The following is a 25,763-nucleotide window of genomic DNA, read 5'->3' as shown; positions in this document are numbered from 1 at the left end:
TTCGCCATCACCTCCTTCACTGGCGCTCCATCACATCGGACAGGTGGGTGCTGCAAATCGTCCGAAGGGACTACTCCCTCCCCTTCGAGGCGACCCCTCCAGCCATGACACCTCAGTACCACCGCATGTCAGGGAAATCACTTGAGCCTTCTACAGGAGGAAGTTACAGCCCTCTTGGCCAAGGGGGGCGTCAAGTGCTTTTCTGGGCCAGAAGTAGGACGTGGTTGCTATTCCCACTACTTTCTGGTACCCAAGAAGGGCAAAGACGGCCTACGCCCTATCTTGGACCTTCGAAGCGTCAACAGCTTCCTCCGGAAGCAGAAGTTCAAGATGCTGACTTTGGCTCAGGTCCTAGCTGCCCTGGACCCGGAGGACTGGATGGTAGCGTTGGACTTGCAGGGCGCATATTTCCACATCCCCGATACCTGCGGTTCATGGTAGGCCACGAGCACTTTCAGTGTACCGTGCTCCCCTTCGGCCTTACCAGCGCCCCACGGGTGTTCACGAAAGTGATGGCGGTGGTCGCAGCTCATCTGCGCAGATTGGGGGTTTCAGTCTTTCCCTATCTCGATGACTGGTTGTTGAAGGCGAGCTCGCCCCAGACAGTCATTTCCCACCTCCAGACCACGGCCGACCTCCTGCACTTGCTGGGGTTCTCCATCAACGTGACGAAGTAACACCTGTGTCCCTCTCAGAAGCTCCTTTTAATCTGAGCAGTTTTATCCCACCGAACAACGGGTTCGGGATATTCAGGCTCTGATTCCGATCTTTCAGCCTTTATCTCGGGTCTTGGTCAGGTTGACGCTGCGGCTCCTGAGGCTGATGGCCTCCTGCATCCTTCTGGTACATCACGCCCGGTGGCGGATGAGGGCTCTGCAGTTGGACCTGAAGTTTCAGTGGGCACAGCATCAGGGCAACCTGTCCGACCACGTCTGGATCTCGGAGGGCACTGCATGACAGATTGGGTCAGCGGCAGATCTCTCTCCCTACCCCAACCGGAGCACGTAGTGGTGATGGATGCGTCCCTCCTGGGATGGGGGGCACATGGTAGAGAGGGAGATCGGATGCCTCTGGTCTCCGGCTGAGTCCCGGCTCCACATCCACCTTCTGGAGCTGCGGACGATCCGGCTTGCACTGAAGGCATTCCTTCCCTCTGTCCGGGGGAGTGTAGTACAGGTGTTCACGGACAACACCACCGCCATGTGGTACTGCAAAAACAGGGCGGGCGGGGTCGTGGACCCTTGGTCAGGAGGCTCTGCGCCTCTGGCAATGGCTGGAACACCAGGGTGGTGGTTCAACACATGGCAGGTTCCCTTAATGCCACGGCGGCCGAACTCAGCCGCCGGTGCATGATGGATCACGAATTGCGTCTGAACTCGGACGTGGCGCAAGGCCTCTTTCAGCAGTGGGGAGAGCCTTGGCTAGATCTATTCGCCACCAAACAGAACGCGCAATGTCATCAGTTCTGCGCGTTGGAATTTCCAAGGCGGCACTTACTTGGGGACGCTTTCCGTCGCGAGTGGAGCTGCGGTCTATTGTATGCCTTTCCGCCTATACCACTTCTGCCCAGAGTGCTGAAGAAGATCAGGCGCGACCGGGCCCAAGTCATCCTTGTGGCTCCGGACTGGGCACGAAGATACTGGTATCCCGAGCTACTCAGCATGTCAGTCGATCCCCCTCTTCAGGAGGACCTTCTGTCGCAGCAGCAGGGGACGGTCCTCCACCTGAACCTGTCCAGCCTCCACCTCCATGCGTCGAGATTGAGGCTGTTGAGACCATTTGACTTGCCTCCTGAAGTTTGTGATGTGATTTCTGGCAGCCAGGTGTCCCTCCAGAAAATCGGTATACGCCTGTGGGTGGAGCAAATTTGTGGCATGGTGCACAGCAAAGGCTGTGGATCCACTCTCTGCCCCCCTTTCTGAGGTTCTCCTCTTCCTCTTTTCTCTTGCCCAGCAGGGCTCTGCTCTGCTCTAGGCACTCTTCACGGATACCTTGCTGCCATTTCAGCCTTCTTGATGCTTCCTGATCAGCCTTCTCTTTTCAAGTCCCCTGTTGTAAATAGATTCCTGAAAGGCATCACTCACAAGTTTCCTCCTGTTCCCTTTGTGATGCCTCAGTGGGACTTGAATCTTGTTCTGACATATCTGATGTGCGCTCCCTTTGATCATAATGCCAACCCGCAGACGACGCCTACCGACGCGCAGGGGTACTGCTACGCAAAACTTCCCGGATCCAGTCTGACGCCTGGGGATATTCTAAGGTAAGGAATCTAACACTAACTACTGTTTCTTATCGTTACCGAAGGTAAGTAACTTGTGCTTCAGGGATTAAAACACCAATTCTTTCATGTTCTTCTATTGAGCATTAATGTAAAGCACCGAGCAACCCAAGCATGGCCTAACAATGTTTACCAGTGCTGGCAATAGTCACACATCCCAATAACTTTTCAGATGTTACCACATAATTAGGGTTTCTTGTTTTCAGTTTCTATTTTTGGTAAATTCTGGTGTTTTTTTCCAGTGTTTTCAATACCTTAAAAAAACAGCGGTTATCAGTGGTTACACATTTTTGTGCCATTAAAAACAACAGAAACAGTGTTTTCCCGGTGTTTATGGAACTTTTTGCTTTTATTTTTGCTTGCTTTCTGCACTGATAGTGCATGGTATATAGACAGTGTACGTATAATGTATATAAGGCCACATGCATTTTTATAAATCAAACGTATCGTAGTACACCATACAATACTTCTTCAGTGAGTCACTGGCTCTTTCCTTCTCATGTAAACTTTTATCTGTGAAAAGGCCCTCTCAACATTGACTATTGAGACGGGCTATGCCAAAGCAGCCAGTACAGAATTTGCTAACTCTGGCCACTGACATAGCTTTAAATGCTAATACTGGTGCACCTGGAGATTGTGATTCTCTGGGACAGGTTCTGCAACATATGCGTTGAACTGGGCGCATATGCCCTCAAAGGTATTGAAGCGGTCAAAGAAGAGGTAGCACTTTTGAAACTCCAGAGAAAATTTCCCTTTTCAGAAGAGATCTAAGGCTTGTGCAGAGTACCACCGTGAGGCTTCATTGACTTCAAATGCCATGGTTGGTGAAGGGCTATTTCTCATACATTGTAAAATAAAAGTTCCTGAATTGCTCATCAAAATTTCTTTGCTTACCAAGTGGCAAGCATTCTAACATGGAACATGTTGCAGTGCCACTAAAAGTGTCACCCAGCTTACTCTCAAGGAGATGTTTCACATCTACACAAATTATGCTGAACACTTGGCAGACAATGGTGTTTTCAGACTCTAGTTTTTTTATTATGTCCACTACAGCAGCCATGCTTTCCTGTGAAAATCTAAGAATGCAGTAGAGTGTACTTTTTTCACATCACTCGCAATATGCGACTGAAGATACTCACATTTCTTGCCGTTGGCATCATCACTCAGCAAAAGTTCTGTAAACAGTTGCCGCTTCCATAAGATAGCATTCATGGCCTCTAGGACTGAGAACCACCAGCTAAGTGACACAGTTGGGATGACTCTTTCTTTGATGTCATAGAAAGCACAAAATGAGAAATATTTGTGTTTTAGTTCCCACGCATAACAAAACAGTGCACCAGAATGGACTAAAAAGTCAATAGCATTCTTTATTAACTCTAAAGATGCTTTCAGCATACCATTTAGCAAGTGGCAAGAATCTCTTACAGGGAAGCTCTTCAGCTCGGGTATCGATTTTAACAGGTCATCACACAACTTTTTCATATACGTAGCCGAATCACTGCAAATACAAACAAATCACTCCAATCTTTGTTAAACTTGGTAAGAAGTTTTTGCAGCAGCATTCCAAGTGTTCCATGTTTTCCAAAAGTCTGGGGTCATGTTTTTACCAGTATCCCAGATGCTTTGTGACTGCACTAGTTTTACATATGCCTGTCACTATATCTTGCATTGAATGTTTGGCAATTCACATACTATCAATACTGATTCACTAGAAAAGGGGGCTGATGTATCAAGGGTTTTTACCCATTCTCTGTGGGTAAATGTGATGATACATATTGTGAAAGATTCTTAGGAAACCTACATTTTTCCTATCCGTGAAAGACTCAAACGTAGCTTCTAACCTCTGTATCTTTAGACCAAAGACCACAAAACTGAAAAAAGGAGGAAGAAACAATATTGTAATGACACCCCTAAACAAAAAAACTCAAACAGAATAATGTTAGCCCAGTCTTTCTGACTGCTACCTTATATAGCAAACTTACATTGTATTGGCTCATTCAGGAAGAAATGAAAATGACTCTTTCACTCTCCTTTTCCTTTCTTTGAATGGCATTTAGTTTGTGGTTGTGCAGGGATTTTTTCAGTGTTTATATGTTTACACTGGTGAGGGCTATTCCTCTTCCAGTGGGGTTTTATCAGTTATTATAGGTTTAAACCTAAAACCGACGGTCTACACATAATCTGTTCTTGACTAGCGCTCCATACAGTTTGTATTCTCTTTATATGGAATGGATAACCTGTCCCACCTCCTTTTAGTTTAATGATACAAATGGTTATAGTCTGTGACTAACTTCTTATTGTGATGTTTTATGTAAGGAACAGTCCTCTTTTCCACCTTTCATTTGAAGAACTTTACAAATGCCCCCAATAAGGACAAGTCTGTGCTGCAGACTCTCCCTTCTGATAGATATAGCGAATTTTAAATAACCCAATTTTCCTACCGCTCTTTCATGAACAGACTTGGCACAGTTGAGTAGTCCAACCTCTAGTTTTCTGGGAAAGCAGAAACCTGTTCACGCATGTAATTGTCACATAGGGTGGCATTTGTCCAAACAATAAAGCGACATATGTCTCAATTGTAGTCTCTTGTATACCTAAATCTTGTGACATTCGAGGAACTCAGACTTCGTACTCATTCCACTAGAGAAAAGGCTGAATTTGTTTCTTTCCAAAACATGTGCCTATTGCACATGTCGGGGATAGCAGTGTGGACTACTCTTCATGCATTTTACAGGCATTACCAATTGAATGCATTTTCAAGAAAAGGAGCAACTTTCAGTAAGGAAGCTGTATGTAAATTGTTTATAAAGTCTTGTTGGCCTTGTGCTGACAGATACCTATTTTATTACAAGAAGAGCAACTCACTAGGCAGGGCTGTTTGAGCAGACAATATATATTGTTAATATGAATGGAAATGGAAACATCCAATACAACATTGAGCAGACAACAAATGCTTGAAGCACTCTTATGCTGGGAAAAGAATAACAAAGGCTTTTTCGACTTCTAATTTATTACTGCCTAGAATTCTTGCAAGACAGCGAAACCTGTCTTTTACACCAAATTTACAATTCTCTGCCTATTGTCGGAAATTATAAGGTTAAAACTGTTTACCTTAATTCCACTTCTAGAAATGAACTACCTTCAGACAAAACAAAACGGAAGAAAAGAAGGGAGCTGACAGAGGAGCAAAAGCAGGAAATCAAAGATGCATTTGAACTATTTGATACAGATAAGGATAAAGCAATTGATTATCATGAACTAAAGGTACTTCTAATTATCTAATATTTGTCTGCCATAACTTTTCCTTTACATTAAGGACAATGTGCTTCTATTTCTAGGTTCTGTACACTTTTCACACGTCTGTTTGTGTTTGTAACTTGCTGTATTTATTGTGCACCTTTATCATTATGCGACTGAGTGTTTGAACCCTTAGGATTAGTGTTTTATGTGTTAAATGTGCTGTTGTAATAACACATTTCTTCAACCTTTAACTCTCTTGTGGATTTCACAAGTTCAAATTATTTTCAGTTGCCAGGCTGGGTAACCTCACTAGTCGATGGTTAAACAGGGTTCATATGCTGTAATTTAGGCATGTTTTGTGTGTAGTCTTTTTACCTCATTTTGTGGCCTGAAAACTGGCCAGTGAACTGAAGAGACCTTGAGCTCTACTACTACTTCCATATTTCAGATTTTCTACTGTATCTCAAATTTAAGGAGGGAATCCTGAAAGGTCTATTTTCCTTTCATTTCGTCACGTTTTCTCCACAGTGTCTGTCGTTTTTAGTCAGTTACTGCCTGTGACCTTCATCTCTCATAGAAAAACCAAAGGAAGTTGGCAGGGTATGCTCAGACGTGAGTCCCTTGCTCACTTTGCCACTGGATTCAAGCAAGCCGGGCTGAAGAAGGCTGAAATGCCAGAAACCGGTCCTCGGTAGCTTGTTTCCGGTCCAGGGAAGGCATGGCTTGGCAGTTCGGGCTGGACTGTTCCCATGAGGCACAGGGTCAGACTGATTTGCATATGGCCATGTCTGAACTGGGGTGGCAGAGTGGGCTAAAGAACGGTGATGGATTTAACCCAGATCAGTTGACTGGGGGTGAGTGCTTGTATTGTCAACGCTCCGTCCATCATTTCCTTTGGTTTTCCTTTGTTCGCCCTAAGTTGGCAGGGTATGCTCAGACGTGAGTCCCTTGCTCACTGTGCCACTGGATTCAAGCAAGCCGGGCTGAAGATGGCTGAAATGCCAGAAACCGGTCCTCGGTAGCTTGTTTCCGGTCCAGGGAAGGCATGGCTTGGCAGTTCGGGCTGGACTGTTCCCATGAGGCACAGGGTCAGAGCTGATTTGCATATAGCCAGTGTCTAACCCAGGGTGGTGTGGAGTGCAAAAAAACGATGGATTTAGGCCCAGATCCTTGTACTGGGATGAATGCATGACATTGTTCTGCATTCTGTCCATCAACTGTGTTTTTTGCAATTTTCACCCCGAGTGGGCTGGGTATTCTCAGACGTGAGTCCCAGGCTCTCCACACCACTGGAGTCAAGCTATCCAGGCTGATGAAGGCTGATAGCCAGAAACCGGTCCTTGGATGCTTGATTCCGGTCTGGGAAAGACATGGCTTGGTAGTTCGGACTGGACTGTTCCCATGAGGCACAGGGTCAGACTGATTTGCATATGGCCATGTCTGAACTGGGGTGGCAGAGCGGGCTAAAGAACGGTGATGGATTTAACCCAGATCAGTTGACTGGGGGTGAGTGCTTGTATTGTCAACGCTCCGTCCATCATTTCCTTTGGTTTTTCTTTTTTCGCCCTAAGTTGGCAGGGTATGCTCAGACGTGAGTCCCTTGCTCACTTTGCCACTGGATTCAAGCAAGCCGGGCTGAAGAAGGCTGAAATGCCAGAAACCGGTCCTCTGTAGCTTGTTTCCGGTCCAGGGAAGGCACGGCTTGGCAGTTCGGGCTGGACTGTTCCCATGAGGCACAGGGTCAGACAGATTTGCATATGGCCATGTCTGAACTGGGGTGGCAGAGTGAGCTAAGGAACGGTGATGGATTTAACCCAGATCAGTTGACTGGGGGTGAGTGCTTGTATTGTCAACGCTCCGTCCATCATTTCCTTTGGGTTTTTCTTCATCTCTTATATCCAGTTGCAAAGTGAGATTTACTTATTTGTTCCTGCATGGCAAAGCTTTAGTAGTGGGAATGTACCTCATGATTAACACATTTTTAAGGAGTCCCTCTTCAGGATTTGTGAACCTTGAGGAAAAAACAGACCCTCCAGGATTTTGCGATTTGCAAAATAGTCGCGAAATCTGCACTTTTTTTTAAAAAGGCAGTGCTTTTTACAAAAGTGCAAGCAAAATCAGGGCTTGGCGGTTGGGTGGCAGAAAGCTGCAGCAGTCCTGCCTCCTGCAGAAAGAGCAGAGAAGGTAGCTAAGGAGACCAAATCGCCTGCAGGTATGTTGAGGAATTCCTGCATTGAGTTCTCAACAACAACGTGCAGACAGCAAGGGGGGCTTTTTTTTATCGCCTCTAGCTGTGTCAAAGATAAAGGGCAAGTTAAGGGGCCATCTTTTGTGCTTGTTCAAGATGAGGGCTCTTCTAATGTTCTGGGGGACTTTCGATATTCGTCTTGTTTTTACAGTTGAAACTGGCCGCGGAACTGATGAAAACATTCTTGTAATGTACGCAGAGAGGCGGGCTGTGACATTTCTCCTCTGACCGTCTAAATTATCCTCTGTTGCATTTCTGAACTGATGGCTTGTGTGCACCACACAAGATGCAAGACTCGCCCTTTTCACAGGTGGTTTATATTATTTTCGCTTTATTGCTTTTGGAGCTTCAGTTCAAGATGTTGCGCTCTGCCTGCATCAAGGGAGCGGCTGCCATATTTTAAATGCCTTATGTTTCATGCCGTTGATGGATATCTTGCTTGGCCCGCCGAGACTCGCCCCTCTCTGTTTCTTTCATTTTGCCGAGTGGGCGGGAGAACTCCGCGACATTACATATACATGGCACTGAAACATAGTTGACAGCTCCGAGAGGTATGGGAAAGTACAGGCCTTTCATAGTACTGAGTCATCATAGCCATAACACCCTTTGTTCTAGGGTTTACGTTTAGAACGCTCCAGGCCTTTTTAGGTCGAGGACCGAAGGCTGCGCTTGCGCAGTCTCCGGGAGGAGATTTAATGTTTTGGAGTTTGGGGGCTTGAACCCGCCTCTCTCCTCCATTGGCTGGCTTCCTAAACGGAGGCCAGCCATTGGAGCAGAGGGTTGTCACTCCTTTAAAGCCCCATCTCTTTCGGATTCGGGGGCGTGTTTTTTTGCGTTCTTTCGACTGTGTCTTCATCTGTCACTCAGAACGCCAAAAACACGCCCCCGAATCCAACATTTTCGGAGTTGCGGCCGCCATTTTGCTGCTTAAAACATGAACGTGGTGCGTTCATCAGCTACCTACAATAACCGGAAACGCCCAGTCATATCTTGCATCGAGGTATTTTCATTTGATTAGATGCCTCACGTTTTCAACCGGTTGTCTGAAGTCCGGAGCAAAACATCGCCTACATTGCTTGAAATCTCATTGCCCTAGCAATCCGGAAGTGACGAACCGTTTTTCTCTGAAAAGTTGTGTAGTCTTTGCTCCGGAAGTCGGAATGTGTGACGCGCTATTCAGGCGCCCGGCGACTTTCCTCTCTGTCCCGGGGCTGCCGAAGTGCTCTATACGCGGTAAGTATCAGGGCCACAATTCAGGGAATGGGACATTAAGAAAGAATGGACCAGAGAAACCGTGACCATAGTGTGAGGGTACGAGCGGCTTTCCCTGAACGGATGTGGGGTCCGAACGGAAAACGTTAGCGGCCTCATCCATTCCCAGCTATAGCTCTTTTTCCTGAGGGGGGTGAGCTGGGGGCTTTAGCGAGAGAAGAATCGAGAGTGGTTTCAGCCTATGGAGCAGAGTGGGTCTCAGACCCACTAGCGGGCATTGGGAGAGGCTCCCATTGCTATGGTGGTTGTGAGTTCCAGTGTACAACATTGTTCAGCAGCACCAGATCCGAAGCCTAAATGTGCTCAAGCGCCTAGAGGGCAGTGAGGTTGCATAGAGCTTTGTACAGGACAAAGCACTCACTGTCTACCTAGAGTTAAGCCTGTAACCACCAGCTGCCATTAAACATGGTGTATTGTATTGTAGTATGCAGCGGCCCGGAACCTCACTTAAATGCAAATACAACAGAGGAGAAACAAAATATCACAGTTTGTTATCTCTTCACAGGTATGTAAGAGGTGCGTGCTTTTGACTTTGTTCAGTCCTTTTATGTAAGTAAGTGCATGCACTGAAAGAATGCCAGCTGTGTTGGTCTGTCCAAGTATTTACAAAAATAACAATTTAAATAGTACTGTTTTCTTTCTTTTATAGCCCTACTCATCCCAATGCAGGGTGTCAGAGTGCTTTACATAACATACACTTTAGACATTGATAATAAATCATGCAAGTGTGTAAATCAATGTACAAGATGTGTTACATGAGTCAGTGAGGGCTATCAGGTGTAGGAGTCACATGTCCTTCACAGTTCACTGTGCTATATTAGAAGGATTATAATTTATGAACTGCAATTAACAAAAGTATTTCTGTGTTGAAAGTAGTAACTTACTTACCTAGCTACATAAAATAAAAATATCTCATATGTATGTTACGTGATGTGCTTTACAGGAAACACATTAACCTTCTGTACTACTTTGATGCAAGTCTGGGACTATACAAAACTCAGATCTCTCCAACAAATGCTTTAACCTCCAGAGTTTCTCACCATTATTATTGTTCCCTGTGATTTACTCGGCAGCTCTGTAGCAGATATCTTAACGCCATACATTTTTTTAAATGCAGACTTTGCAACCAATTAAGCAGAAGAGATTTACTGTCATGCTACTCCTTGTTTTCAATTTCTTTGTGGCAAGGCTTTGAAAAAAGAATTATTAGTGGAGACCCTTATTTTGCGTTGGGATTGCACTACTTTTTTGGCACAAGTCCAAAGCAAAATCTAATTAGTTAAATCTCATAATGCGCTTAAATGTATTGTGTGAGGTCTTAATATCGGATGTCACTTCCAGAGAGATCACTTCCTGTGATCCCAAGTGCAATGCCACGCATCATGGCGTCATGTGCTATGGCGGCACGCGTCAGGATGTCACTTGCAAACTACCTAACTTGGTTAGTCCCTCCACTTCTTTTTTAGGACTTGTGTCCCCAGGAGGGGGTGGTGGTAGGTGGAAGGAGGGGGCGAGAGGGAGTCAGTCAGCATAATCATGTGTGTAACTTGTTTACAGTGCAGTGTTAGTTGCATGAACAGCCGGAAGAGAATCAAATTACAGCAAACCATGGTGTAGGCTTGTATGCAGGGTCAGTCTTATCAAAAGAGGACCCCAGAAATGTAATGTTCTCTTGGGCACTACTGGAAACAGGCTTGCTTTCTATTGGACATAAAGGTCCATACCCTCACTTGACCACCTTTAGAACAAGGATTTAGGATGCTTGAAGAACTTTGCTGCTAACAATACTGGCGTCGCCTGTCTCCTTAAAAAACAAAAAAATGGGCAGAGCACCACCATGTCTCTTTAACTATGTGAAAACTGATTTATTCAGAGAAGGCTACACAACTCTTCATTTCCTTGTATACTCCTTGTTTACTCCCTCCAAGACTGTGAGGAAAAAAAGTTGGATGCCAATAGTAAGAGGATAAAAGTGTTTACTGCAACTCATTTGCAATATGCCACAAATGCTAAAGCCATATGGACAAGTGCAAATACACCTTGGTTGCTCTTTCTACTCCTCTTTCGATGATTCCAACACTGGTTTTCAGTCAATGGAGCCGTAATGCAAAATTGTGTCTGGCTGTGCAGGGCCTCTTTTCGTGAAGAACTGCAATCAAAGATCCTAGACATGTTTGATGGCCAGAGCCTCTTTAGGAAAACCTGTTGATGGGGCTCAGCAATCTGTTAAAGAAGATAATAATATAGCAAGGTGCCTGAGGACCTGACAGTAGTGATAACAAAAGTTATTGATTATGGGCAGAGGAGTGACTACCAATTTACGTCAGGAACGTTTTGGCTATACAAAAGGTAAAAGGAATGTATTGCTTAGCACCAATCCTAATCCCAGTTCAGCATACATGCATAAGAGACAGGCACAAGAGGAGAGGAACCTATGTAGTAAAGTTTTCGACAGGCCAGAAAAAACAGACTGCCTGACCACTTACCTCATACCCAGTCAGTACTGGTATAGCTTGAAAAGTTGGATTTCTTGCCACCATGGTGAATCCTCTCCACAGATCTTTGGGAACAGGGTATTATCCAGTATGTACAGTTCATCTTGAATTCACAATCCAAAGACGTACCACCTACACCTAATGTGTCCTGTAGGAAGGGATCCTAAAGGCTTCTTGTTAAGTAAGAAGAAGTGTGTGTGAAGATAGAACAGCACACAGGTTTTTAGGTCTCGCGACCTATCGATATGCGCATCGAGCGGAGCGAGAATTCAAGTCGGCAAAATCCTCGTCAAACCAAAGGGCTTTCAGCCGCGGTTTTCTTGCAGTTCACGTGAATCACGTGAGCAAACATGCACGAGCATTCACGGCCAGGGCTTCTCCTCCCCTAGCAGCACTCCTCCCACACCAGCAACTCCCCCCTCCCACACCAGCACCTCCCCTCTCTCTCCCCGCAAACACAGCCTTGCCCTAGCAGCACTCCTCCCACACCAGCACCTCCCCCCTCCCACACCAGCACTTCCCCTCTCTCTCCCCGCAAACACAGCCTTGCCGTAGCAGCACTCCTCCCACACCAGCACCTCTCCTCTCTCTCCCCGCAAACACAGCCTTTCCTTTCATTTCTCCTCCCCCTCCCCAGCCCGTAGCAGCACTCCGCCTTTTAAGAGTGGGACTTGATAAATCTTTAGTGCATTTAAAATGCTTTTTTAGACTCTACTTAACAAAAGGTGCACAAGGCTCGCAAAAGGCTCTCCTCCCTCTCCACATCAAATGCATCAATCATCCTCCCACAGGCTTCCCCAGCGCTGCCCCGCCCCCTGCTTTACGGCCAGGCCATCTGTTCCCTGCCAGACCTCTCACACCTCCGTCACAGCATGTCGCCTTCTCTTCTCTCTGCTCTCCCCTCAGGCGCCGTGACATACTTCAAAGTCTTATCACTTCACACGGCCGCAGGCCGTGCAACCAGAGCACTTCAGTTGGTGCGCAGCCCCCCTCCCAGCACTGCCTTGTTACTCTCGGCAGCCGTGAATCCCTAAACACTTTTTATTTATATTTAATTAGCAGCAGTAGCATTTCATATAATGTGTTTCCCGCATGAGATATTCGTCGCTTTTTGATCCTCGCGCCTTTTCCCTTTCAGTTTGAAGGCTCGAGGTCTCCTTCACGCTTCACTACTCACAGCGTATTTATTTTACATTAGAGACTCGTGCTGCTCTTCGTGCTGCCCTTCGCGCTCCACTGCACGCAGAATATTTACGTTTGGTCGGCTTAGCTGATGCGCACACACACGCAACACCACACACAAGCAACACCACTCACCCACGCAACACCACTCACCCACGCAACACCACTCACCCACGCAACGCCACTCACCCACGCAACGCCACTCACCCACGCAACGCCACTCACCCACGCAACGCCACTCATCCACGCAACGCCACTCATCCACGCAACGCCACTCATCCACGCAACGGCACTCATCCACGCAACACCACTCATCCACGCAACGCCACTCATCCACGCAACGCCACTCACCCACGCAACGCCACTCACCCATGCAACGCCACTCACCCACGCAACGCCACTCACCCACGCAACGCCACTCACCCACGCAACGCCACTCACCCACGCAACGCCACTCACCCACGCAACGCCACTCACCCACGCAACGCCACTCACCCACGCAACGCCACTCACCCACGCAACGCCACTCGTCCACGCAACGCCACTCGTCCACGCAACGCCACTCGTCCACGCAACGCCACTCGTCCACGCAACGCCACTTTCACCCACACTGTGCAGTGCACAATAGGTCTCGCAGTAGGAAAGTTGGAGCTATTGGTTTTGTAAATGACAAAGCCCTTTATGTTTTTAAAATGAAAACAAAAATAAAAGGCATTGTTATTTGCAATTGTAATAGCTCCAACTTTCCTACTGCGAGACCTATTGGCAACGCCAGTGCTTGTTTACTTTCTAAGGAAAAAAGTCTGAAGGTCTGCGACATGCTGAACCACAGTGCACTAAACAATAGAACAAGAAACAAGGTTTTAAGAAGGTTGTGCCTCGGGATATATGCCAATCCATCTACAGAGGGAGCTTGCTTGTGTCTGATTTGGAAGTTAGATATTTTCATTTCCTCATGCACTCTTGCAACAAAGTCCTGGCAATTCGGAGTAGGGGTAGGGTGGGTAGCTTATATGAGCCTTTGGTTTGCCATACTCCTTAGTTTGCCATGTCTAATTTTGAAAGATGTAAATACAGTCTTGAGACCCAGCGGCGAACCATATATATCGGAGCACAAATTGCATGGAAAAAGTTGAAGTTATATCTTATATCCGTGTCTCTAGAGGAAGTACATCCATGGAAGCAGTCAACCAGTTATTGGGACAACATTCCCAAATCATGCATGTGATGAAACATTCCTTAAAGTGCACGATAAACAAGATAACTGGATTTATTTGAATGGGAAGCTCATTGTTTCACAACTGATGTACCAGTGAAAAGGTGAAGGATCCATTTCCAAGATTCTCCACAAGTGATCACCGCCCCCACCCTCAGCAAGAGATGTTCTACATCAACACATTAGAACTTTGGGGAGTTATACTAGCACTGAAAGTGTTCTTGACATAAATCGAAACAAGCAAATGGTAATTGGAACAGAAAACACAACTAATCTGGTCTACATCTGTAAATAAGGCAGCATAAGGTCACTAATGTGGTCCATTGAGTAGCTAAACCTTTGGCAGTTAGTGATGCATACCATTGTCACACTGATGATGGAACACATGTCAGGTGCACAGCATGTGGGCAGATACTTTAAACAGACATCTTTTGTGGTCCATCAAATGGTAGAGGACACCTCTGTTAGACCTGTTTGCGATACCAGAGATCCTACATCTAGTTTGCCAAGCAGTAAATGGTTGAGTATGGGAATACGGTGGTGGTGTTGAAAGTACTTCTGGTACCTTAGATCATACATTTGCATAATTCTTTCCCCTGATCCTGCTTATCCCAATAATTCTATGCAAAATAAAGTTGTAACCATACGGACCCATTCTTGTAGTGCTAGCTTCTGGTTTACAGAGCCCTGGAACATGTTCGCCAACACTGTGATTCAGTTCAGCCTAGTTGCTTCAGAGCTTAAATCTGTCACTTCTGGTTTGGACATTAGACTAAATATCCGTATTGCAGACACTAGGAAAGAATAACTTGTTGCATTTGATGGTAATCTTGTGTTACTAAAGGATGATGGGTACCGCTGTTCATTCAGGCTTATCATTTTTGTCCTAGTCCTGCCACTCGACACTCATCCTTTTTGTTCACTCACCTATGGCGTGTAATAGGGGGGGTCTCTTGTTTTCATTAGTTTTTGGGCTTACCACTAGTGAGTCATGAGATTCTGCCTCTTTCTACTTGTGTTCAGGAGTCTTAAATTACCTAGCAGATCCACAGACTCATAAGTTACCTCATAGCATATAATCTAATGTCAGTGTAACTTTATCTTCCAGATGTGGCATCCTCCATCTGAGTTGCACTCCACTTCCATCTTCCTCTCCCAGTATGTCAATCTTCTGCCACTTATGATGGACGTGGATTAATAGGTTTTCTAAACTGCTGCTCAGATACAATTATTTCCCATAGAAATGTGAAATTCTTGCCCTTTTCTGAGAAAGTTATTTCCCCCGCATACCTTTACATTACTATTTTAACAACCCTCCCCTCAACCTTACCCATATCATTGTGCCTTGTCTCCTTGGTACCTTAATGACTCTACTAATTCTCCTCCTCACACTAACTGCCGAGTCCCCCTCCTGTCCTTCCCATCTTCTTCTCACTTGCCTCTACCTCATCTCATTGTACTCAGCTTATCGTCCCTCTTACTGCGAATCCTATTTCTCATAACATTTGCTCCTCTCTAAGATGTATATCCTCCACCCACTTTCTCCATCTACTTGTATGCTGCTTTATGTGTTCCCTGTTTATACCTGTAAACTTAACCTTAATGATCTCTTCCCTCTTGCTTGTCTCAACTTGCCTACCCAAGTAACTCCTCCTAAGCAAACTGTGGGATGTTAAGTAATTCTTACTTATACAGTACATGTTCACGGTAGCTTGATTGCACACATGCAAGCAAGTAATTACATCACCAAATAGTACTGCAGATCAGTAAAAGTGAGGTGGACATACAGATTTGAGGCCTTGCATATATTTTGCCACTACATTCTACTTCTCTTCCCCTCCCTTCTAACTACTCAGCCACCTGTCTTCCTTCTAAATTTTCTTATACAGCTCTTCCTTCCTATGTCCATATTCCGTCAACCTTTCTACTCTAACTTGGGCAGCTATTTAAGAAAAACGTGACATTGTCTACTAGGCATTAGTTGCGGGTTCTGGGTAAGAGTGGGCACGACTGCATCAAGGCTCAAACGTGTTTTGTAACTTGGAGGCAACATGAATTTTATCTTCTGGCTCAATTCTGCAGTTTTAAACGTTCCTTAGGGTAGGCTTGTGATCTGTTGTTAAGAACAACATAAATGTGAAGTGTCCACCCTCACTCTTATCTTTCCCTGTTCAAAAAGATTTTATTTTTATTGGTTTTATAGTAAATTTGCAGGTCCACTGGGGAAAGACGGTGGGGTGATGAGTTGTAATGTAGCCCATGTCTCGCCTCAATTGCCAAGACTGTTTGAGAACGTATCAATTAATAAAACTTGGATGCTGTTTGACTCGAAGAAAAAAAACCTTTCTACTCTAACTGCAGTGCACCACCCTCTCCTTGTGCTCCTCCTACCTTGTGTAACACTCCATTTCCTATTTTCTCTCTCGACCTTCCCCAGCACACTACTTGTACATCACATCTGTAGCCTTCTTTCGGACACTCTAGTCTTTAAGAACATTATATTACTGCTTTTTCCTTTAGCACACCTCGCCTGTCGTTACAAGCAATAACAAGCAAAGGATGTGGCCGTACTCTCATTTGACCCATTCTCTTTCTGTGTTGCATCAATTTCTTGTCTCACTTATTCTCTTTTCCTCATGGTTGCACTGTTTCCCCCACTCATTATAATACCTATACTTTCTGTTTTCCCAATAACCACCACCTCCACACCTAGCCTCCTACAACACCTAACCCTGGTCCTTCTCCACCCCCAGATCCAGATAACAAGCTTTCCTCTGCCTACCTCAGTTTCATTTTCTCACCTCCCTCTAACTTAATTTCAAATACCCTTTCCATTAACCACCTCTATTCGATAGAGGCGTCTCGTCATCAACGCTATATTTAAGAACATCTTAAATATCTACAACCTGATTTTGGATGCAAAGTGGGATCTTTTCTTCATCCCTAAAACCTGGCAAGGGGTTGAAGCATTTGAAGTTCTCCTTTAGACGATCCCATCTGCATACAAAGTCCTCCCCCAAAAGCACCCCAAGAAGACTGGAGAAAAATTGCAAGTTATTTAAAAAAAAAAATTACAGGCTTTTCAATAATTTGACATATCTTAAAGCAAATCCACTATTCTCATTCAACTAACTTTTATCAAGAGCATTATCTGTAAATCACAGTACACCACAACAATCTCTTCATTTTGGAAGGCCTGAAGTACTACTATGACTGCCTTTACCGTGCCTAACTGAAAGCCTCTGTTGCAGCATTAGAGTACATCAACCTTTTCCAGCTTCTCTGACTCAACACACTAAAATGGAAGCATCTTGAATGCTACATTCCCTCTGCCAAAATTCATCACGGTAAGAGAAGACCACTATCTCATGTCCTTCTTTGTGAACCTCCCTACAATGGCTGACAAACAATCACCTGAAACTAAATCCAGACAAGACCGAGACACTCCTCATCTCGAACAAGGAGGATAACCCACAAATCGCTGAATGGTTAAAGGCTATCGATCCGCTCAAAGGGAATCTTACTCTAGCAGACTCGGTCAAATCTCTAGGCATCACCTTAGACACAAAACTGAACATGATGAAACACATTAAGAACTCGGCCAAAAGTGCATTCCTTAACCTTAGACTTCTGAACAAAATCAAACCCTATATTCCAACAAAGGATCTCAAACTGGCCACACAATCACTAGTACTGTCAAGACTGGACTATGGGAACGCAGTCCTAACAGGAACTCCTTAAATCGCTTCTGGCACCGATCAAAACAACATTACATGCGGCAGCCAGAATGATCACCGGCATCAAAAAATCTGATCATATCTCCCCTGCACTTAAAGAACTCAAATGGCTTCCTGTAGAAATGCGAAGTAACTTCAGAACGGCCTGCCTAACCCACAAAGCCCTACATACAGGCAAACCCGAATACCTGGCAAAAAAGCTCAAAAAGGCAGGTCAAGCCAGAAATCTGAGAAGCTCGAACTCCCTCCTACTCATCCCACCTAAAACTAGAAGGAAAAGAACAGCGGACTGCTCTTTCACTGGAAACGCCCCCAAAATTTGGAATTCCATCCCTCCGCACATCAGAACCATGCCCTCCTTTATGGAATTCAAAAGTCAACTCAAATCCCTATTCCTTACCCGTTCCCTTGGTGGTGGACAACACGGGACAGACAGCAACCATAGAGCTATGTGACCCCTAAGAACCTTAAAACCAAAGACGCTCTACTTGACAATTATGCCGCTCTATACTATGTCACTCGTTTATTGTCTATCGCTCACTTGTCATCTTTCTGTTGATTATATACTATGCTCCTACTGTAAAGCGCTCTGATACCTTTGGGTCTTGACAGCGCTATAGAAAACTTCTAAAATAAAAAAAATAATAATAATAATTATTACAGCAAATGTGACCAACAAAGCTACCAACATACAGTGAAACAAATTAAAATTCTTAGCACATATGCCCCAGACCTCAACGACCTCTTCCCTCAGCTAAAAATCGAATGTGTAACTGATTTTACAATTGCCTTTCTGAAGGCTTCAACAAACTGAGACCCTTCTAGGTGCCCACATACCTTAGGTTAAAAAAAAAAAATGAAGAAACTGAATACGGAAAAAAACAAAAAAAAGAGAAATATGTCTCCAGAATCACATTCGGATCTTCAGATCAGGAATGAAGTAAGCAAACCACTATACCCAGTGGATATCCACATTCAAATAACCTTCTTTAGAACTTTATAGGATCAGAATTCTGCAACCCTGAGTGGACTGCCCCCAAAATTCTAGCTTTATACGTAGCCCTCGTAAATGAACTTCTACATCATACCATCTTCATTGATAATCATAAACATTAATTGTTCCTCCCATGAGCTGAGTTTCATAAGACTTTGCATTGCAGCCTCTCTAAGGGTGTGTTTTTAAATTTTCGGATTTCTTCTTTTAAAATAAGATACATTTGGTCAATACATTTAACAACCTCGCAGCAGTGCCAACCTTTTGCTGCCCGACAACCCTGAATAAATGTGTGAAATTATGGAAAAAGCAGTTAGATAGGCTGACTTTTGACAGGCAGAAAACTAGTACATTACTCATGTATTAGCCACCAGCTTCCTAATCCCATCATGCCTTGTACTGGCAGTTGCTTCAGATTACCAGTTTTTTTCCGTCTGACTAGAGAACGATTCTGGAACACTTTCAGTTGAAAAATAGTCTTTTATATACTGGCAGTATTTTTTTCATAATTATTTTTGTCTTCATTTAATGTCTTCCCTAGACCTCAGTCTTTTATTTTTTCAACAGAGATTGACAGTCATGCCTTCTATTTGTTAAATGCCCCAGCTATGGTAGAAAGAAGATAGCGGATGCCCCTAATGCACTTTGATGGTTTGGCTCCCAAATTCTCACACTATGTGTAGGAGAGTAGGATCTGCTTACGATGGTTACCCCCACTTTTTAGGTCTTGCTGAACCCTACGCGCATGCGTTGTTCTGCGAGAGTATAGTAGGGCTTTCAAAAATGCTCCCAAAGTCTGCAGATCGGACACAGTGCATGTGCGCTGGGCGCGCGCACCATTTGTCCGCCTGCAGGTTTTGGGAGCAATTTCACGGCCGCTTTGATGGTCTCAATGAGCCGCGCGGCCACTGAGAACATCAAAGCGGCCGCGAAATGCTCACCATTTGTCACTCCCTCCCTTCCTGCTGGCATTCCCCCCTCCCTTCTCGCCCAGTCCTTGTTGCATTTCCCGCCGTATAAACTGTTATAATGCGATGTATTAAACTAATAACTTCATTACAATAACAACATGTGCGGTTGCATCTCTCCACTTTGTCAGCTACCTCCGACCAGGAAAACATTGTGATATTACTTCCTTTCACTCGTGCAATATTTCCTCTCACTTTCAAGATGTCGACATCAGTAATTCCCTTGTAGAAACAGCTGCTGCATGTTTGATTGTCCGATAATGGGTTGTTCTCTCCTTCACAATAACGTGATGTAACTTATTTTCTTACTCATTGGTGTACAGGTGACTCCCTCCTACCTATAAATGAGTACATGCCTCACCTGCATAGATGTTTTGAGGCGGCATTCGAGCCACGTCTGCCTGGCCCTGCTAATCCACAGACAAAACTCTTACCCCGAGCTTTAAGATCTTTGCAAATCAGATAATACAGTCCAGCTGTAATAGCCTTATTAAGAAGGGGACTGCATGTAGGGCTGTGAGGTTTTCCAACCTCGCCGCCAAAGAGCTGGAAAAGTTTAACACCTGACTTGTCTTTCTCCTCCAATCTGTTTTTCTAGTCGAGGGCTGCTTTACACAATGGACACCTTCAAGAAGCTGGAAGCGCATAGCACTTTATATTTCAGGACCAGTTTTCAAACTCACATGCATGTTGACACTGTTACCTGACTAGTGTGCCTACGAACTGCAGAATTATGTGCCACACCCAATAGTCACAGGCTCAAATGTGTGCTAGTCCGCTTGGTTTATCAGCCTCCCAATGTTGATGAATCATTTGTAATTAATCAGACACAGCACTTAATCTTCCAGTGCTCAACACACATATATATCCTTTACACTTGCCATCTCGCCATTGTGTGTTTGTGTGCGCCCGGTACGTGACTTTTTACATCTCCTTGGCGCTTTCACTTTACCAAACCACGGCGCTATGTGTGCGCAATGAACACTGCACTCAATGCAATATACACTCCACACAATACCACTCAGTGCCACATAACTATATGCTACATAATTACACTGCGCTCATCGCAACATACACTCCAAATACCACTCAGTGCCACATAATTACACGCCACATAATTACAGTGCACTCAATGCAACATACACTCCAAATAACACTCAGTGCCACATAATTACACACCACATAATTACACTGCACTCAATGCAACATACACTCCAAATACCACTCAGTGCCACATAATTACACACCACATAATTACACTGCATTCAATGCAACATACACTCCAAATACCACTGAGTGGCACACAATTACACTCCACATAATTACACTGCACTCAATGCCACATAGTTATATGCAGCATAATTATACTGCACTCAATGCAAACTACACTCCAAATACCACTCAGTGCCACATAATTACACACCACATAATTACACTCTACTAAATGCAACACACACTCCACACAATACCACTCAGTGCCACATAATGATATGCTACATAATTACACTGCGCTCAACGCAACATACACTCCAAATACCACTCAGTGCAACAGAATTACATGCCACACATTTACACTCTGCTGAATACAACATACACTCCACACAATACCACTCAGTGCCACATAATTATATGCTACATAATTACACTGCGCTCAACGCAACATACACTCCAAATACCACTCAGTGCCACAGAATTACACACCACATAATTACACTGCACTCAATGCAACATACACTCCAAATACCACTCAGTGCCACATTACACGCCACATAATTACACTGCACTCAATGTAACATACACCTACATTCACAACCTGCTCCACTGTACTACAGGTGTCGAAGCACACCCTGGTGACGCTAGGCCACCAGGGTGGACCCCGATGATGAAGCATGTCACCACTAGGTTGGTGAGTGAGGGTTTTTTACAAAAGGATGAATCCTTACCTTTCGTCATTGAAAACCCCCCTCTAGGAAACCTTCAGCTTTACTTCGGTTGATACTCCTCTACTTGTTTAACTCAGACTTTGCTACTGGCCCCAATTCAGATACATCTACTTCCTAGATTCCAGCCTTGTCTCACGGTTTTCCCTCTCGGATTTCCTCTTAAATATTTCTCTTTAAACACCGCAGACTTAAGGCTTGATTATTATAATATAATAATAATATAATAATCCACATTTGTAAAGCGCACAATCACCCGTAAGGGTCTCTAGGCGCTGGGGGCCTTCGGGAAGATTAAGCAAGCTATTGCCCAGAGTCACATGGTGCTGAGCTAATCTGCCGCCGGTGCCGGGGATCGAACCGTGATCCCCAGAAGCCGGAGTCAGTCGCCCTAGCCGCGGCGCCACACTAATTCCATCAACATTAAATCAAAGGGAGCAATCCAGACCTTTATTAATAGTCTTTGCAGAGATTACAGAAGAAAAGTTAATTACACCACTGAGCACTAAGGAAGCAATACATAACCTTGTTAAGAAATATGGTTATGTTCGGCAGGTCTCATGATAACTTCAAACAGATCATAGAAGTATTACCTATTTTGTGATTTTTTTTTCAGTTGTGCAAGACACACACCTGCTCCCGAAAACACGTCTCCTGACGGAGATAGTAAATACCTTGACAATTTAGCTCAGAAAATCAGTGGAACTGCTTCTACCTCACTGAAAAGGTCAAACCAGATTCCGGGCATAGTCCCATTGCAGCTCCCGTCAGTGACTCATGAATACGCCTTACACCCAGTATGCCATTCCGGCGGGGGAGGAAGGAGGGAAGTATAAAAAAATCTTTTTGAACAATGGCAATGCATAACCAGAAACAGTTGGGTGCTGGTTAATGTTTAAAGTAGTTATGCTCGGCTTCCATTTGAATTTACTATCATGGCTCAGGAATACATTCAGTATGGTCATTTGACTCTGCCCAAAGATTGTATGGACTGCCTTTAAAGAAGTGCAGAAACGTTATCGCTGCCCTTTCTCACACATGACAATAGTAGGATTTTTTGGCCATGTCCGACTCCAAACTTGAATAGGGGAAGTAGGAGAAAAATATCACAATTCTGGTATATGGAAGGCAATTGCCTAGGTGCAGGCTGATCTAGTTTATCATTTAGTTACAGAAGCCATGCTCTCAGAGATCCCAAATTGCAGCAGCAGGTAATGAAATATAGCAATGCCCTTCATAAGCAGCAAAATGTAAATATAAATATAACATTTTTTTGTTTTTAGTTTTTATCTTGTGATTATGCAAGATTATTCGGTTATTGGATCTCACCTGCCCGACTTCTTTGCAAAGACCTTTTGTGGGGGCTATATTTCAAGAACCTATAGTAGGCTTAAACTCCACTGACTGCTTCAATTGGTTGACTTTGTTTTCATTCTCAGTTGCTTGCTTTTTATTCAATTGTTTTTCTTCCCGTTTTTGCGTTTCTACCCAAGATTAAGCATAACCTCTTTGCCACAATTTTGATTGGCTGACTTGTACCCTTGCACAAACCAATTTTAGGGAACTACCTTTTTGAAGCAATCCATGAGAGTGCCTATGTTTTCTCTCTCTGACGTGCTTCTCCCCAGCCAAATACCTACCCAAACCCCATTGTTGCTTACTGCCGCGTGTGCAGCGCTCTCATTTGTGTGTTTTTTCCTCAGGCAACTTTTCAACCCCATACTCTGTTTTTCTGTCTCCTTTGTGTGCTGCTTTTCCTTTCCTTCTCCCGCCCAGATGTATTTTTTTCCCATTCCCCACCCCACTCTCTGTTGCTTGCCCTACCTGCTCCTCTGTTGCTGTCCCACGCTTCACTTGGTGTTACATGAGTGCACATACATCATATTAAACACACACACACACACACACACACACACATAAAAAAATTTTCTTGACCTAAAAGTTGTGTTATAGATATCATTGGGTCTAAAAATTTGGAAGAGACAAAAAAAACCATCTCAAGAAAGAGTATAAACAACTATTTTCCAACATCCCGCTTCTGGAATTCAGGTCCCCACTTCCCCTCCCCTGGTCCGATCACTTCCTGGTCCCGTTTTCATGGCAAACCAGTATAGATTCATGTAGAGCCCCGGTCATACGCACGCTAGAAAGAGCCTGGTCCAAGCTCTCTCTCTCGAGAATTGGACGCACAGACTGGAGCAGACTGCCCCGGTGCACAACCCCGACTCTTTAATAGCCGACAAAAATCTAGCGAGCTGGCTTGACAGCTCACTTGACTATGTCCTTCCTAGAAAAAGAGTTGAAAAGAAAAGTAGAGCTTTCAAATCTCCGTGGTACACGCCTGAACTTAGAGACCAGAGGAAAGGATGTAAAAAATTAGAACGTGCATGGAGGAAAGATTGGGCCAGTCACAACAAGGCCGTATATAGATCAGCTATCGGGTCCTATAAAAGGTCTCTTAAAACAGCCCAGGCTGCTTTCTTCGAGGAGAAAATTCGAATTTCCTTTAACTCTTCCAGGGAAACCTTTCAGATAGTGAAGGAACTCCTGAAAGTTCCTAACCCTCCTCCCGTCCCGGACACCTCAGGGGCCAAATGCAATCAGCTTGCGGACTTCTTTTACAGTAAAATTCAAAACTACTAAAAACTCTACCTCAAAGTGACTGTCCTTTCCAACTTAGCAGCCGCAGGGCCCCCACATCTGGCCCTCATCTGGATTCCTTTGCCCTAGTCTCCAGGGAAGAATTTCAAAAAGTCCTGGCATCTATGAAAAGTGGATCTCCCAGCGATCCCGCTCCCATGCACATCTTAAAACGTATTACATCTACCCTCACCCCCTTGGCCATCGACTTAATAAACGCCTCCCTCTGTCGAGGTATCGTCCCTCCTAGCTGGAAGACAGCCATTGTAAAAGCATTATTAAAAAGCCACAGTTGGACTCTTCTGAGTTGGCCAACTTTCGGCCCATTTCATTACTGCCGGGACTCAGTAAGATTGCTGAGAAAATAGTGAACCAGCAACTGGCATCTTTCCTGGAAACTAATGACCTACTGCGGAGCTCTCAAACAGGCTTCCGCCCAGGTCAGGGCACAGACACCGCCCTTATAGCGGTTGTCGAAGAGGCGAGACGCATCTTGGATTCGGGAGGATCAGCAGTTGTGATCCTCCTGAATCTAAGTGCAGCCTTTGATACGGTCAACCACCGCATCCTAATCCAGCGCTTCAGTAACTTGGGAGTCTCAGGCACAGCCCTGTCGTGGCTAACATCTTTTCTAAACAACAGAACTTACCAGGTTTGGGAAGGCAACGTACGGTCTAACCTGATCCCTCTCCAGTGTGGTGTACCGCAGGGCTCCTCGTTGAGCCCTACTCTGTTCAACGTGTATATGTCCCCACTGGAAGATGTGGTCACTCCCTTTGGGATCAAACTAGTCACCTACGCGGACGACACACAATTAGTCGTCTCGCTCACCCAATTAGACCGGTGCCCTGGAAACCTTCAATCTTGTCTGTCAGAAATCCATGCCTGGATGAGTAAATCGGACAGAGATTATGCTCCTAGGACACAAGTCAATACCCTTAGCTGACTCCATCTGGCCCGTCAGTATGGGGGCTTTTCCCACCCCAAAAAAACGAAATTAAAAGTCTTGGGGTTTGGGTCGAACAGGACCTCTCTTTTAGAATTCAAGCTAAAAAAAAAGGGCCGGCATATGCTTTGGCCTACTCCGCTCAGCCCGTAAAGTCCTCCCCCTCTTACCTCCTCACTCAAGAAAGCTCCTCATCCAAGGTCTAATCCTCTCAAGGTTGGATTACAGTAACGCCCTTTATTTGGGCGCCCTAGAGGCTATCATTAACAAACTTCAATTGATCCAAAATTCTGCAGCTAGGTTGTTGACAGGTTCATCTGTAAAGCTCTCAGCCAGACCTGCTCTGAGATCCCTCCACTGGCTGCCAATACGTGAGAGGATTAAGTTTAAATCCCTGTGCATTGTCCACAAATCCCTACAGGGCAAATGACCCCCGATCTTGAGGAGTCTAGTGCGCCCTTACAAGGCCAACAGGACACTCCGCTCTGACCAAGGGCACCTTGCCTATGTTCCAAGAGTGAAGAGGGCTCGAACGGGAGGACGTCGGTTCTCCGTTAACGCAGCGACTCTGTGGAATGCACTTCCTCTCAAGATCCGAATCGAACCT

The 25,763-nt window shown here is 45.0% G+C and overlaps 1 protein-coding gene across 3 annotated transcripts in view; it reads left to right on the top strand.

Annotated features, from left to right (window-relative positions):
- CETN3 (centrin 3) overlaps positions 1–25,763 on the top strand; it is a 146,030-nt gene that overhangs the window by 72,428 nt on the left and 47,839 nt on the right. For all 3 annotated transcript variants that reach the window (XM_078675367.1, XM_078675365.1, XM_078675366.1), the window contains exon 3: positions 5,407–5,542. In XM_078675367.1, coding sequence (XP_078531493.1) covers positions 5,407–5,542 — 136 coding nt within the window. The remainder of the gene's footprint in view (positions 1–5,406; positions 5,543–25,763) is intronic.

This window comes from Lissotriton helveticus, chromosome 2_1 (assembly GCF_964261635.1).
Source record: "Lissotriton helveticus chromosome 2_1, aLisHel1.1, whole genome shotgun sequence".
Taxonomy (NCBI): domain Eukaryota; kingdom Metazoa; phylum Chordata; class Amphibia; order Caudata; family Salamandridae; genus Lissotriton; species Lissotriton helveticus.
This window is presented reverse-complemented; position numbering and strand designations above follow the sequence as displayed.